General features: G+C 47.2%; 1 protein-coding gene across 1 annotated transcript in view; it reads left to right on the top strand.

Moving 5' to 3' along the window:
- Positions 1 to 4,435: 4,435 nt before the first annotated feature.
- MAB21L3 (mab-21 like 3) overlaps positions 4,436 to 16,247 on the top strand; it is a 24,308-nt gene continuing 12,496 nt past the window's right edge. Inside the window, exons 1-3 of the mRNA XM_045978288.1 lie at positions 4,436 to 4,753; positions 5,310 to 5,554; positions 14,708 to 14,848. Of these exons, the coding sequence (XP_045834244.1) occupies positions 5,507 to 5,554; positions 14,708 to 14,848 (189 nt within the window). The 5' untranslated portion in view covers positions 4,436 to 4,753; positions 5,310 to 5,506. The remainder of the gene's footprint in view (positions 4,754 to 5,309; positions 5,555 to 14,707; positions 14,849 to 16,247) is intronic.

Genomic DNA, 16,247 nt, shown 5'->3' with positions numbered 1-16,247 from the left:
CAGAGGGAAGGAAGCTGTACCCTGACTTAAGGAAAAAGTTTCAGATGAAAATACCACTCTGCTTCCCAGGCAGGGTAATAGGAAAATGGAAACATGTTTTATGATTTTATTTGAAAATAAATTGTCATGTAAGGCATAGCAGGAGTTTTATTACATCAACAACTGGTCTCTGTTAAAAATACATTTCTGGGGGCGCCTGGGTGGCTCAGTGGATTAAGCCGCTGCCTTGGGCTCAGGTCATGATCTCAGGGTCCTTGGATGGAGCCCTGCATCGGGCTCTCTGCTCTGCAGGGAGCCTGCTTCCTCCTCTCTCTCTGCCTGCCTCTCTGCCTACTTGTGATCTCTCTCTCTGTCAAATAAATAAATAAAATCTTTAAAAAAAAATACATTTCTGGGTTGCCTTTCAGCATGGGCCCTTTGAATGAGGAAAATCCAGAATGACATTCCAGTGCACAGAAATATAGATGGGTGGACACACAGAGAGATGGAAACATTTCTAGATGGCCTCCTTTCCTCTCCCCTAGCCCAAACGGGGATCGTTTAATATATATACCACTTTGTAACTAAAATAGGTTGTCTTTGCTGCACAGAAAGCTGGGATTGACAGCCCTAATTATTTCTCATTATTTCTTTTGATCACAGGTGATACAAGTGGTAGAGTTAAGTAAACATGTTTTCTCCCTTCAGGCTGATGTTGGAGGACTTCTCTTTCTGGATGTATTAGATAATACTTGCAGCTAAGAAATAATGTACTTTTTTATTGACATGGCCAAATGGACTCATTACTTGTCCGAAGACACATGGGTGTTTGGATTCCAAGATCCACATGGCATCTTCTAATTATTGGACACTTTTTCAACCACATGGACAGTTTTAGGCTATGAATAGTGGCTTCTTTAGTATGTGTGCTGCCTAAGCGAGCACGAATAGTGGCTTCCTTCGTATCTTTCATATCCTCTCCTTTTGCCCTGCTCTTTCTGAGTAGAAGTCAGCATTTAAAAGGGACATTATCGGGGCGCCTGGGTGGCTCAGTGGGTTAAAGCCTCTGCTTTCGGCTCAGGTCATGATCCCAGAACCCTGGGATCGAGCCCCGCATTGGGCTCTCTGCTCAGCGGGGAGCCTGCTTCCTCCTCTCTCTCTCTGCCTACTTCTCTGCCTACTTGTGATCTCTCTCTGTCAAATAAATCAATAACATCTAAAAAAAATAAAAAAATAAAATAAAATAAAAGGGACATTATCTGGGGACTTATGGGTGGCTGAGTCAGTTAAGTGGCTTCCTGCAGCTCCGGTCAGAATCCCAGCATTGAGTCCCATTTCAGCCTCCTTGCTAAGCAGGGAGCCTGCTTCTCCTTCTGCCTGCAGCTCCCCCTGCTTGTGCTCTATCTTTGCCTCTGTCCCTCTCTTGGACAAATAAATAAAATCTTTTATCTTTTTTTAAAAAAGATTTATTTATTTGACAGAGATCATAAGTAGGCAGAGAGGCAGGCGGTGGGGGTGGGGGAGGATTCAGGCTCCCTGCTGAACAGAGAGCCCAATGTGGGGGGCTCCATCCCAGGACCCTAAGATCATGACCTGAGCCAAAGACAGAGGCTTAACCCACTGAGCCACTCAGGCGTAGCTAAACTCTTTTTTTTTTTTTTTTTACGTGACCTTATCTGATTCCCTTTCTACTATTGTTAATGGTCCTCCCAAAGTGAATGAATGAGCATTTATTCATTATTTACCTTTTACTTTTCTCACTATCTTATGCCTCTAGGTAGGATGGGATTAGACTGAAGAATGAAGGAAGGGTACACAGTACAACTGGTGATAGATACAAGTAAACCAGCAAGTGGTCTAGGAGCACTACGTAGAGTCCCCTACTCAGCCTTGAGAATCAGAGAAGGTCTGCATATGAGTTGGCCTAGTGAAGGGGGAAGGAGGTAGGAGGAGAGTGCCCAAGCAGAGAGCTTTGTCTATGAAAGGGCTAGGGAAGAAGTCCAGGATGTCCAGAGGACTGCAATGGTATTAGTATTTCAGGAGTACAGAGTGCAGAGGTGGGTTTTGTATTGCCCAGTATTTGTTAGTACAGTGTTGTTTCAGTACACACACACACACACACACATCCTAGACTATCCTCCCTACCTCCCTAGATAGGGAATATACTCTTGAGTCCTCCATCAGCCCCACCCCTTTCCATTGTTCTACTCTATCCTGATTATTTTATTTTATTTTATTTTGTATTTTATTTATTTGACAGAGAGAAATCACAACTAGGCAGAGAGGCAGGCAGAGAGAGAGGAGGAAGCAGGCTCCCTGCGGAGCAGAGAGCCCGACTCGGGGCTCCATCCCAGGACCCTGGGATCATGACCTGAGCCAAAGGCAGAGGCCCTAACCCACTGAGCCATTCAGGCGCCCCTATCCTGATTATTTTATTACCTTCCCCACCCACCTAGGCATTTGAGTTTGGGACCTTCTGCCTCTGAACTTAGATTAGACAAAGATCAAGCTCAAACATATCTCAGTTGCCATTTCTGGTATGACAGGAAAGGAGACTAGCTTTTTGATGGGAATCTGAAGACCAATACAGTGAAAGATCTTACCCCTGAGATAAGACCAGGACAGTTACTCACATCCCTTTCACTGGAGGAAAATGGAGTATGAAAACAGATATTTATTGAGATCCTATCATGGGCAAGGTACTATGCTAAGTTCTTTTATAATAGGCCTCTCTATAAAAGATGATAATAATTTAAAAGCTCACAGGAGCATGTACGAAATTAAACATATAATTTATAAAGTGATCTCATGCATCTCCAAATATCTTATATATGAGAAGGTCACTTTCATGTATAATGCAATCAGATTTTCATCACTACTGAGGGTCAATCATGTGCTGGGCACTAGACCATGGTGGGGATCCAGAACAGATGGGGTCACTGCCTTCTTCACTGCTGGGGGCTTCCTCATAGCATGGACAGTTTTCTCTCTTGGGTTCTTGGATCTGTTAGCTTTGAGTCACCCTAGGATTAAAGGAAATTTTTGAAAAATATGTCAGAGTTTGTAACCTTGGTGAACTTTAACATATTTGTGTATTTAAGGTTGATTTGGATCAAGCCAACCCTTCACCTTGGAATGAAAATTGCAGCCATTGGGTGAGTCAAGAGCAAACACTTCTGTTGGTGAATCAGGGCTGACATTATCTTCCTGGGACTTTCATATTGTTCGTTTAGGGTTTTGAATACCTCACTAAACTGACTTTAAAAAATAATTTCTCAGTTCTCACAACAGAAATGGAGCCAAAGCTGGTTTACATGTTCGTACTGGCATTTGGTATGAGTCATGAGAAATGAGAATATTTATTTCCCCAGAAAGGAGGAGAATCTGAGTTGACTTTGAATCCCGCTCTGTGGCCCAACATAGTGCCTTCGGCAGTCTGTTGCTCAATAAATATTTGCTAATCCAAAAGCCACTTAGCCAGAGATCTCTATCTACAAAGAAAGGTCTTCTTCGCCAATCAGAGGGCTTCCACTGTGGGACTGTCCTCTCTATTGTAACCTTTGCCGAAGAGAAACTCTATCAGGGAGTAGAGAACTGGTTGGGTTTATATAACCTTCTGATTGCCAGGTATGGCATCCAGGTAAAATTGAATGTAGTGAGCCAGCCTGAGCACAGACTTCTTCCTTCTCCCAGGATCTACAGATGGTCTGCCAGTAGGTCTCCCTGTTCACACCCCGGAAGCACCACTGAGCCCTAGCAAGAGAAGAATCGCAGTTTCAGCATTCCCATCAGTGGCAGGGCTGGGGCCATGGAGGGAGGAGGGCCCCAGGCACAGAATGATGCAAGTTTGTATATCTGATGACAGGTGTCTGAGGGAAGCTGAGAGCTGTAGGAGAAGCCCCCAGAGGATTCCCAGAGGACCGGGAATCCCAAGTTAATGATTACAGTGAAGCAGCAGTAAGGATAAAAACCCAGAGCGCAGGGGAGAAACCAGCAGGACTTTGGTGAAGCTGAAAATGAGGTGGAGAGAGGATTCTGAATTGCAGGAAATTCCAAGAGGCGGACTCCGTTTTCCGTTTGTGAAAAACCTGAGTTTGGAATGACTGACCAGTGGTAAGCCTAGAGAAGAAGATTCGGAAATGTTCCGGGAGCATCTGCTATCAAATGAAGGAGACTGGATTACAAAGAGAAGGAAATGGAAAATCAAGGCAGTTTTGAGGAAGGGAGCTTCGCAATATTTACATAAACTATTTCAACTGACTGCAGTATTTCACAGAAGGGATCTATAGCAGCGGGCATGAAGGCTGGGATTAATGAGGTGGGTGGGGCAGGGAGCTCTGGTGTGGCTTTCAGCCCGGGGCACAGCGTGCAGATATGCAAATACAGTGGCTACTGAAACCGAAGTGTTTGAGGCACCTGGCGGCCTTGCTGAGCTCTCAGAGGTGGGTTTGGAAAAGACCTTTGCTCGAACAGTGCTTAGAAGTGAGCAGGGCTCGCAGAAGTGCTGCAATTTCTTTAGATCATCCGACAGCATTCTCCGATGTTTACCAGCTTCAGGGAGATCAGGCCATTGTGAATTTTTTTTTTCTTTAATAAAACTGGGCCCAGCCAGTCAGGCTGGGAGCTTACTGCCTGAGCTGTTTTCCAACATGGTTTTGCTGGCAAAAGCAGACAAGAGTGTTTCCTTGACTCTCAAGGGGCCTGTTTACACTGACTTTATTTTTACTGCCAGCTTTCAAGTGGGAAGAGGGAAATTATATTTAAAGGTCAGCAGGTGAGCTGAAAGATCCCTGTCCTGCTGTTCCTGGGTGTGCGTGTCTCTCTCTATCTGTGCCTGTGCCTGTGTGTGTCTGTGTGTGTGTGTGTGTTTTCCACCTGCAAATTACTGTGCCTGGATCTGATTGATGAGACCTAATCACTTGTTTGTAGGCAAATGGCGGGTGCCTGGCTGGTAGTTTGGCAGTTCCCTATTTGTTTATTGTAAAGAAGGTAAATCAGTCTGGGGGATTTTCTGGATTGGAGAGCAAGGAATATTTACTGTCAACAGCATAAGAACAAGGAGTTATAAGATACTGGGCTTTAAGGTGCATCTCGTGTTGGGACAAGAACCTTAAAAGGCGGGGAGGAAGCCAACTACAGAGCATTTCTATCTTGAATGGAGCTTTTTAAGTATTTGAGTGGGAAATACAACTTGGGAAATTGCCCTTCGGTCAAAGCATCTGTCAGTAGAGCAAAATCGAGTCAAATTAGGTTGGACTCAAATTCAGTTTCAATTTCATCAAGACTCTTCTTTTTAAATTCCTTTTCTTTAAAAAAAAAATCCCCAAAAGATGACAGAAAGATGTTCCCAGTTTGGAAGTGAGAGCTGGAGGGAAGACCTGGGAAGGCCAGTCACTGGTCATGTACACCTTCTCAAAGAAACTTAGCACCGAGACTAACATTCTTGGGAAACCAACCTGCAAGTGTTGTCCTCCACTGACGGAAAAACTAAGATGGTGCTGCTCCACTGAGGGCTGAACAATAAGCCATGAAATCCCCGACTGCAGGAGACTTGGAAGACTGCCTTCTGGCTAAGGTAAGGACAGGTACGGATCTCTCCCATGCCCCCGCCCCCAACCCCTTTTGTCCCACCAACCTGAATTCAGAAGGGAAGTCAGGCTGCTTTCAAAGATCCATGAAGTGGTCCTCAGGAACCCAAGACCATCACCCATAAGAGTGTTTAGGGGTTACCTTATTTCCGTCCTCTCTCTGAGGTTCCAGTGCCAGAGGCCATTGGGTGCAGAGTGTGGAACAGAAAGTTAGAACGTGGGTTGGAACTCCAGCTCTGTAGCTGATACTGGGCAGAGTCATGAGCAAGGCCCCAAACCAGCCCGAGCCTCAGCTTTCTTCTCTGTCGAATGGGGGTCATTGAAATAATAGGGCCATTGAAAAAGAGTAAATGAAATTAAGAACACCTTTTGGAAACTATAAAACTGCTAAATTTAAAAATGTATATCATATTTTTAGTACATACCCATTAAGAGTTAACTGACATTCTTCCAGACTCTTAGACAGTTAGAACTGGAAGGGACCTTAATATATTATCTGACTTAATTCAGCCTTTCCACTTACTGATGAAGTTTTTAAGGCACAGAGCCACCATTAAGCTAAAGCATTTAAACTAAGATTAGGGACCGGTCTAAAATTATGGACATGCCTTCACAAGTAAACAAAGCAGAGTTCATTATCACAATAATAAGTAAAGTTGATTTCTTAGGCAAACCACTTAGATGAATAGGGGAAACGTGGGGTGATAAAAATTACACCCAGCAAAGTAATTTCCCATTGTTTCCCCTTTTGGGGACTCTTTTAAGTGGAAGGGGTGCTGGCATTTTCCCATGGTCCTGTGTTTTCTGGAAAAAGTCCAAGTTTTTTTAGCCTGGCATCCAAATAAGACTGTATCTTTCCACGCTGTTTCCCAGCATCTCCAATAGCAGAAATTCTCAACAATGCTCTATACATTGATTCCAGCCTGTGTACAGGTTTTCTTTGGCCTACAGAGTATTTTTAATTTTTTTCAAAAAATTTTTAAAAGATTTTATTTATTTATTTGACAGAGAGAGATATCACAAGTAGGCAGAGAGGCAGGCAGAGAGAGAGGAGGAAGCAGGCTCCCTGCTGAGCAGAGAGCCCGATGTGGGGCTCGATCCCAGGACCCCAGGATCATGACCTGAGCCGAAGGCAGAGGCTTAACCCACTGAGCCACCCAGGCACCCCAAATTTTTTTCAAATTTGTTACAAACATTTCATAATAGCGGGATTTTGCGTAGAAACTGAGATTTCCATCTTCTCCAGAAAAAGGAAAACATCAGGCTATCTGGCAACCACAGGTCCCAGTTTCTTGCCTGGTAACTGTGGGCTGGGGTTGAGTGTCAGTTCAACAGAGCATGTGCTAGCGGCTTCTGGGGGGAGGGGCGGGCTGTGGCATTCCCGTGCCCCCCTCAGCCCTCCTTCTCAGGTGCATCCCCTTCTGTCCCCGTAGATGGTCAGTCTGTTAATCCTGTCCACAGATACTGTGCCCTGAGAAGGTCTAAGCCTGAGCTTCCCCTCTCTCCTCTGCCAGTGGAGACATCCTCTTCCCTCCATTTCCATTTCTCTGGCTCATATTCATCCTTCAGACTCCACTCAGAGTCAGCCTTAACTCAAAAGATTTCCTTGACACCCTAGCACAGAATGTTTTGGTTTCCCTGTGAACTCGTCGTAATTAGTACTGACAATATTTATTTGGGAATCAGTTGTATATTGACTCTTGACACCTTTCCTGTTCCTCTCTTGGGTGGACACTTAACTATTATCTCCTTTTACTGTTTATGAGTTTCTGGAGGGGATGGTAGTGTCTTGGATATCTTCATTCCCCTTGATGTTCACACAGTATCTTTGCACATACGTGGTCAGAATAGCTTTAGGATTCAGTGAAGATAATACAAGAATAGTGTAAAAGGCGCTGGCAGGTTGAGGCCAATGAGTATCTCATTGGCTCTATTATCCACTGTGTGACACGTGCACATACCCCCACAACTTGTCCAAGGTGACACAGCTAGATAGTGAGAGGGCTGAGGTGTCAATAAGAAAATTCTCTTTTACTCCAAAGCCATATTTGCTCTGTTAAATCCCTCTGTATCTCCACAAACACACACTGAGCACCTGCTGTGTGCAAAACACCGTGCCCTAAACCCAGGTCCAGGATGTGGTCTGAAGTGAGAGGGAAAGTGTGTCTGGGATGTCCTTAAGGATGGCCCTCTCCTGCCTGCAGATTTCGCACAGAACTCTAAGGGTAAAAGGAGGCTGTTCTTGTGCAGAGAGGGAAATGCTGACCACGGGGCTGCACAGAGATTTCCACAGGGTGCTGGAGGAGAACCGAGGAGCGTTGGCTCTCATGGGGGAGGCGTGGCGCAGTAAGAGGAGTGGAGACTAAGCCTGAGAGCATGCATTGGGTTTTAAGTGGAGGAGTAAAGGAGAGGCCTTTCTGGCTGAGGGAACCCCATTCAAGCAGTCAGTGTGGGTTTTAGGCCCTGCAGTTTGTCCCTGGAGAGGCTGAGCAGTGCAGTGGTTACAAATGTGGGCTGCCAGGTGTGACAGTGCACAGCATGGATCACCGTTCCGGGAATTAAACTGTCTCAGGCGGGACCCAGAGCAAATTCCTTACACTCTGAACTTGGCATTTCTTTTTTTTTTTTTTTTTATTTATTTATTTGACAGAGAGAGATCACAAGTAGACAGAGAGGCAGGCAGAGAGAGAGAGAGAGAGGGAAGCAGGCTCCCTGCCGAGCAGAGAACCCGATGCGGGACTCGGTCCCAGGACCCTGAGATCATGACCCGAGCCATCCTCTGTAAAACGGGGATAATCCTAGCAGCCATGTTCCAGGATTGTGGGGCAGCTCCAGGAGCTAGCTCTCAGGGAGGGTCTCGTACACGGGAGGGCCTCCAGTCCCTGCTCTGTGGTGCTGGTGTTGGTCTGGTTTTTGCACAAGTGTATGGAACCTGTAGGGCCCCAACATGTCGCTTGGGGAAAAATGGGCCTGAGAAAACAGGGATATGATGGTGCAGGGCCTCATTTCATCTGGAGATAGCACCTTCCATCTCCAACCTTTCAGACTTTTTTTCCAGTTTTAGTGTATGTGCTAGACTTTTCCATCATTAACCCAGGAAGACAGATGGTGCTCGTCCTGCCTTTTTTGTTTTTGTTTTTAAAGATCCCGTGTATTGGATTTAATGCAGCTCCAGAATTAACATGTCTGGCCGGAAGTTCTCAGCCTTTTATCCCCAGGGGCACTCACGGTGGGTGACAATGACACAGGCCACATGCTCACATGGCCAGACCTGTGTGACATTCCTGGCATGCTGCTTAGTGTTGCCCCTCTGCCTGTCTCAAGAAAGCGTGTTGGAATGCAAGTGAGTCAGAATGCTGTTATGATAGGCAATAACCTTGAATTCTCACTCATTTATATTTGAAACAGTAAATTGTTCCGCACTCAAGCTATTAATAGTAGCAGATGATGTGTGGGGCAAGAGTGGGCCAGACACGGGGCTGGGGGTGTGTACGTGTGTGGGGTCAGGTACACAGAAACCGCAGGGCATCCTTCAAGGGGGCCTCTCATGACTCTTCTTACGGAAAGTCTGCTTCATTAGAGTTCCCGAATCTGCTGGCTAACAGGTGTGACGTAATTTTCTGGGGTCAGTGGGATGGAGGGGAGGCTGAGAGAGGGTAACCTGGTCTGCGTCATGGGCCCGGCTCATTTCACCCACTTCGTTTCTGCTCATGCTCTGTCCCACCCACAAATGCAGCCTTTTAAAAAGAAAAGCACACCTTTGTTCACTGAACTAATCCCTGGGGGAGGCAAGTGAAACTCAGGCCCGCACTGAGGTCATGTTTGAACTGCACGTGCCTTGATTCCTTCTTCTGAAATGACCGTGTGTTTCCAAGCTATGCTGTGGAATGGGTCTGGTGATGGGGCCCCCTCAAAGCTGCACCTGTATCTCCCCGATGTTGGACCCACTTGAAAGGGCTTCTGGGCTCCGGCCAGTGACAGGTGGCACCTCCTTCTTCCCCCAAGATCACTCCCCGTAGAGCTGCCTCGGGCCCCATTCCCTGCTTTTCCACACCCTGAAATGGAATCTTCTTGCTCCACCTATGAAGCTGTGGTGGGGAGTAGCGAGGGAATCTGCCTGGGGTGTCTGTGTTGTGAGTGACACCAAGGGAGTGACAAATGGTCTGTGGGATGGAGCCTGGGAAGCCTTCAGCCTATGTCCCTCTGGGGCTGCTGAAGGGTGTGGTCTGTAGAGGTGCCGAGGGAAGAACCTAGGGCAGGAAGTGGAGCCCGGGGCGTGACCCATCACCACCTGCAGGAAGAGGCTGCTACCTGACTTGGGGGGCTTGAGCACTGGGTGGGGGAGCGGGGGAGGGAGGTCTGTCAGAAGCAGGGCTCTTCCCCACAGCCCTGGTGCAGCCCCACACTCAGGACCCTGCTGTGCTGCCCTGGGGTGCCTGTGGGTGTCAGAACAGTCAGGGATGCCCAAAGAAATGGAGACTTTGGATTTGTTACTTCATGAGCCTTGATTTCAGTTCAAATGGAGGGTGTGGTTAGGTTCAGGAAGAGGCTAAAGGTAGGTATGACTGTGGGAGCGTCCACTCGGAGGTAAGGCACAGAGGGACCCTGGGCTTAGGGCCAGTCCTGCTGCCAACTGCCAATGTGACATTAGGAGAGCCACCCATCACTGTGGACTCCTATACGTTGACACCAGACAAGGTGATTTCGGGGGTCTCTTCCAGTTCTAAGATCCCAAGTCAAAATGGCGGCAGCAGTAATGGATGAAGGAAATCAAAACCAGAGTTTGTGGCTCTAGGCTCTAGAGCCTACTCTGATTTTTACTTTCAGAAATCGAAACAGGTCATAAAGATGTATAATGAATGAGAGAATATAGGTGTCTTCCAGGGAGTGTGTGAACTGCCTCATTCTGCCCAGTAAGAAAATTCTACCATCCAGTGAGGAAAGAATTTGTAGAAGAGATTCACAGTGGAGAACTTTGTCCAATAGACCACTCATTGTGTGTGTGTGTGTGTGTGTGTGTGTGTGCGCGCACACACACACACACACACACTTTGTCTCTCAAACTTCAATGAGTTAAAAATTATTTGACAGTGTCAGGGTGCCTGGGTGGCTCAGAGGGGTAAGCATCTACCTCTTGATTTTGGCTCAGGTCATGATCTCAGGGTCCTGAGATCAAGCCCTGCATTGGGTCCTGTGCTGAGTGTGGAGCCTGCTTCAGGTTCTCTCCCTCCACCTCTCTTCTCCTGCTTATTTTCTCTCTCTCTCTCAAAAAAAAAAAAATTATTTGACAGTGTCAGTATGGTGATTTCACTAGTTTATCAACTCGGGAAATAAAATATACTTGCATGTACAGAGTTAACCACTATGTTGCTGATATTTGAGTTCTATGAACTCCCATCAGCGGACTTGGAGGACTTTGTGGCTGAGCCTTAGTCCTCAACACAGTCTAAGGAATTAGGTATTTGAGAAGACCATTTCCCAACCACTCTGACTGTGGTGTTCTATCTAGTTAGCCTTGTATGACTTTCTCCTGCTATTCCTGATCAGACTTGGGGTCTCTGAACTTGTCCAGTATTCCCTCATCTACTAAATGGCTTTGTCCATTCTCTTTCCCCAGCTAGAAAACATGGCTCACCATGGAAACCTTCCCTTGGTCCTTTATCCTTTTCCAGATCTTGCCCATCAAGCCCTCGCCTTAGCACCTCCATTGTTAACCTTTGGAGGGCTGAGCCATGGAGACCATCTCATAGCTGAATCCCCGATATGCCATAGCCCCATGGACTCCCCCATAGCTGAGTCTTGGGAGTGCCTGGCAGTCTTCACATAGGTGCCTGAACAGTTCCCATTCCTCGGAGATGTGATTTCCACATCAAAGTCTGTCAACCCACAGTCCCCTGTGTTCCCCTCTTCACCTCACACATAGCACATTGCCTTGTCTCCTGCTCTGTAAAGAAAACAGTCCTCAGACAGGAAATCTCTCAGATTCCTGCACGCCTACCCTTTTATGTGTGTTTATGCCTGTCTTTCTTTCCTTGGGACGTGTCAAGGTGAATTGCTTACCAGGTTTCTGGATTTGCAAGATGCTCTGGCTGGGAAACCCTGACTCAGTGGTTTTGCTCCCTGCTGTGTCTTCCTTCCCCGCTGGCTCCTTTCTCTCAGCATTTAAACATGTTCAAACCTGTGTGTCATTTTGAAAAATCCTGTTGGTGTCCCTATTGTTTTCCCCTTCCCTGGCCCCACTTCCTGGAGGAGTTGCTGACCTCTGTGCTCCCTTGCTCGCCTCCCACTTACCCTTCACCCACTACAGTCTGGCTTCAGTGCCCACCCCTTCCCTGAACACATCGATCCTGTTCTAGTTGCCAAACACTGTGGACATTTTGGGGGGCCCTATCTCATTGGGCCACTTACTGTTGACTTTGTTCTTGAACAACTTCTTCCTTGATTTTTAAGACCTCTTGCTGCTTATTTCTCCCATTTCGTCATCCTCCTCCAAGGCACTCTCTTCTCTGGCAAAACGGAAACCATTGCCATTCTCGCCTTATACTCCTCGTACTAGATACCTGCCGCTTGCTCTTTCTAGAACAACCCTCACACTCTTCTCTTTCTAGCTAACTCTTACTAATCTTTCAAGAGACAACTCCCCTACACTATGCCTCCAGGAAGGACACCCAGCTTCCAGACTAGATGAAATTTCCCTTTTCTGTATACCAATAGCAACCCATACAAACCTCTGCCCAGCACCAGATGGCTGTGACTTTAATTTCCAGTTTCCTTGTCTTGTTCTGTCATACAGACACGTACACACAGCACCTGGCATAAAATGTTCAACCCAACTGATCAAATGGAGTTGAATCACAACACACAGAAGAGTCCGACCCTGCAGAGGACCCTTTAAGATGGGCTACTAAAAGCATTCTCCTTTATGTTTGGCATGGCAAAGGGTCTTCCCCCTCCATGACCACCCCTTCTCTTCCACTTGGACCTCTAGAAGATGCAGGATCTTGATAGTTTACAAATCTTAAGAAAGGTGCCCTCCCGTGTTGAGTGTAGTGGGTGGACATATGAGAGCAGTGGGTGGGTGCCGATGGCAAGAAGATGGTATTAAAAACCTGCATAGGTAGCACTTGGGTGGCTCAGTTGGTTAAAGCCTCTGCCTTCAGCTTGGGTCATGATCCCGGGATCCTGGGATCAAGTTCCACATCGGGCTCTCTGCTCAATGGGGAGCCTGCTTCCTCCTCTCCCTCTGCCTGCCTGTCTGCCTACTTGTGATCTCTGTCTGTCAAATAAATAAATAAAATCTTAAAAAAAAAAAACTATATAGACATGATCATCATCATGGTCAGACAAGGTCAAAACCTTTGACCCTTAGGTCAAAACATGGGTTTTGAAAAGACTTTCATGTATATCATGTATTTCCAGGGAGATTTAAGCTCCTTAAGATCAGGAGCCTCGTCTTGCATTTCTTGTTACTCCTAGGCATCTGGAAAGTACTAGTTTTTCAAAGATGGTCCCCTGTGTGGGGATAGGAGCCTTTAAAGCAGGTCTCGGGCTTCAGATGAGGCCACCTGCCCTGTTGAACCCAGGGGCACCCTTTACTTCCCTATCATGGGCCCCATGCTTATTCAGTCCCTGTGCCTGTCTTACCCACTACTGCAGACCATGGCGATGTCTGTGTCACTCATTGCTGTGCCCCTGCATGTCACAGAGTGCCTGGCACAGAGAGGTGCTAAATAAATATTTATTAATGAACTAATTTATATATGTGACACACTTTATACATGTGACATAGAGCATGGGTACATGAGCACTTTTGTGTACTTTTGTGTACAACCACATATGGTTGTTGGGTTTATTGGTGAGAGGTATGAGGTCTCAGATGACTGGACCAGCTGATGAGTTCATTTAGAAAAACAGCTAGAAATCTCCTAGACTTAGACACTTTTCTTGACTAATTTATGGGTGTCTTATATAAATGACTGGAGAATAGGTAGAAACAGCCATGACACTGCATTTAGATATATCGGATACTGCTTCCTGTCAGTTCCTGGCCCTAGTCAGCCGCCCCCCTCCCCCCAATAAGGGGGACCCTCTTCAGGGCACCAGCACGAGCAACAGAATGGAACCCCCCTCCATTTCAGAAAACACAAATGGACTCTTCCCATTTCTTCATTTGGATCTTCCTAACTCCCTGGAGTTTACTAAAAGTGCCGTGTATTCCCCACAAGCACCTATTTCCCTAGACCTTGAGTATCTGTGAAGGTATGTAACATTAGTGCTCAACTTTCTGATAATAATTCCTGTTCTTGGGAACTTGCCGTGTGAATCTGAGGGAACATAAATGTGTGCCTTTTCTTGCGGGTCTAGTAGCAAGAGTACCAGGGCTAAGAGAGTCACCATTTATGGACAGCAGAAGGCTAGAAAGCATCTGCACTGTGATTACACACATTGAACCTTTAACTTCACCAGCCTGGACAGCAACCACTCTTACCCCATTTTAGAGCCTCACCACGGCACACAAAGCCCCGCGGATGGCCTGGCCATGCCAGCCTTTTCACATTCGTCTCCCATCACCCTCCTTTCCCTTTTCCAGGCTCCAGCCACAGGGATCCCCTTGCAAGCCCTTGAGCCTTGCCAGGCATGCTCCTGCTTAGGGGGCCTCGGGATCTGCTGTAGCCTCCTCAGAGAAGCCTTCTGTGGCCACCTGATCTAAACGAGCAGCCCTTTTACTCTCTAGTCCCTTATCCTATTTTATTTGTCTCATGGGATTTATCATTCCCAATATTAGATTATACATATATGTGTGTGTATGCGTGTATGTATATACATATGTACATATATCCTGTGTATATGAGGACGTGCTGGTCTTGTTTGCTCTTCTCTCGTTCACCGCTGTGCCCCAGCGCCCACTGCACACAGGCACTGGGTAAATGCTGATGACTGCTTCTATTTCAGAGGAGAGCACTGAGCCACCAGCGAGTGCCACCACGCCTAGGTGCATGTCCCCTGGGGTTCTTGGGAGAGTAGGCTTGTTTGCCTGTGTTCCTATGGTCGCCCACCGCTGGGCCTGTATGTCACATCCTCATGCCAGTGCCCGGGCCCCGCCCCAGGAATGACTGCTGTGCTCATCCCTTCCCATCCAGGTGGATGAGAGGCGCCAGCAGATCTCCCAGATTGTGGAGGAGGTGCAGAGGGTCGTCCAGCACCTGACCGTAGAAATCAGCCACCAAGACATTCGATTCCAGGCCGTCCCTTACTCTGACACGTACAATGGGAACATCAAGGTAAGCAGGTCTCGCGCACTCTCTAAGCGCCACCCAGGGAGTCAGGTACATGGGTGGGCGGGTCTCAGTGCAGCAGGTGTCACCCAGCTGAGGGTACCAGTGATCCTTCTTGTTCTGCAGGTCCTCTTAGTTTTGCCACTTACACACACACTCCAGAGTTGCTGTGTCATGTGAGCCCCCCCTTCTGAGGCTCTGAGAAGTCAGATGACCTGATGTCCTGTTAGGTGCTATAGCCAGAACTCAGCCCGGGGCTTCGGACTCCAAACACGCTGTGCTGTGACGGCTGAAATTTAGTTAAGCACACATCCGTGTAGGCAGTGCCTGCCTAATAGAGGGGGGCCTGGGGAGAGGAACTGGGGGCACCTGTGAGAAAAGGGTTGAAAGGAGAGTCTGGGTTGCAGAGGTGGGGGAGGAGGCGGACCTTAGAAACTGCAGGGGTGGCCTCACAGCCCCTGTCCCCGCTGCAGACAGGACTCTAAGCCACCAGGGCCAATGTGTGATGGCAGCCTTCCTGCAGCACCAAACCATTCTCTCAGAAAAGGCCTCCCTCACACCTGCAAACTGCCTCGAGGAACAGACATGGCTCATTGCCTTTCAGAGATGAGGGAAGTGGGCTCCTGAGTCCTTTTCAGTCCCTGTGCTCCTTTATCTTGATTTTTCTTTATGGCTCATAAGAACCCCTTTTGCATGTATTAAATATATGTGTGTTCATGCCCTATCTCTCACACAAGACTATAAGCTCCTAGATTTTAAAGACCATGTTTATTGATCGCTCCGTTGCTAGCACCCAACATGTTGTGTGGCCCATGCAGACACTCAGCTTCAGTGAATGAATGAATGAGTAAAAGAAATAGGGCCTGGGGGCGCCTGGGTGGCTCAGTGGGTTAAAGCCTCTGCCTTCGGCTCAGGTCATGATCCCGGGGTCCTGGGATCGAGCCCCGCATCGGGCTCTCTGCTCCGCGGGGATCCTGCTTCCTCCTCTCTCTCTGCCTGCCTCTCTGCCTCCTTGTGATATCTGTCTGTCAAATAACTAAATAAAATCTTAAAAAAAAAAAAAAAAAGAAAGAAATAGGGCCTGAACTGAAGACCCTTGCTGGTCCAGAACATTCCAAGGTTGTTGGGCACAAGGATTACCCACAAGAATCTGAGACCTGTGCATTTGGGGGCAGAGTACAGATTTTGGGAAATTTACCCCAGGACAAAAATTCTAATACTAGATTGGATCCCAACATAACATCGTTTGCCCACTTCTATTGCCCTTCCAACCTGCAGTAGATCATTAGTGACCAGTGACTAGGAATAGAAACACAACGCCACTTTTTTTTTTTAAGATTTTATTTTATTTATTTGAGAGAGAGCATGAACAAGGGGATTTGCAGAGATGGATTGAGAAGCAAAC

This window comes from Meles meles, chromosome 1, assembly GCF_922984935.1.
Source record: "Meles meles chromosome 1, mMelMel3.1 paternal haplotype, whole genome shotgun sequence".
Classification (NCBI taxonomy): domain Eukaryota; kingdom Metazoa; phylum Chordata; class Mammalia; order Carnivora; family Mustelidae; genus Meles; species Meles meles.
The sequence above is the reverse complement of the archived record's forward strand: the minus strand, read 5'-3'. Positions and strand labels throughout refer to the sequence as shown.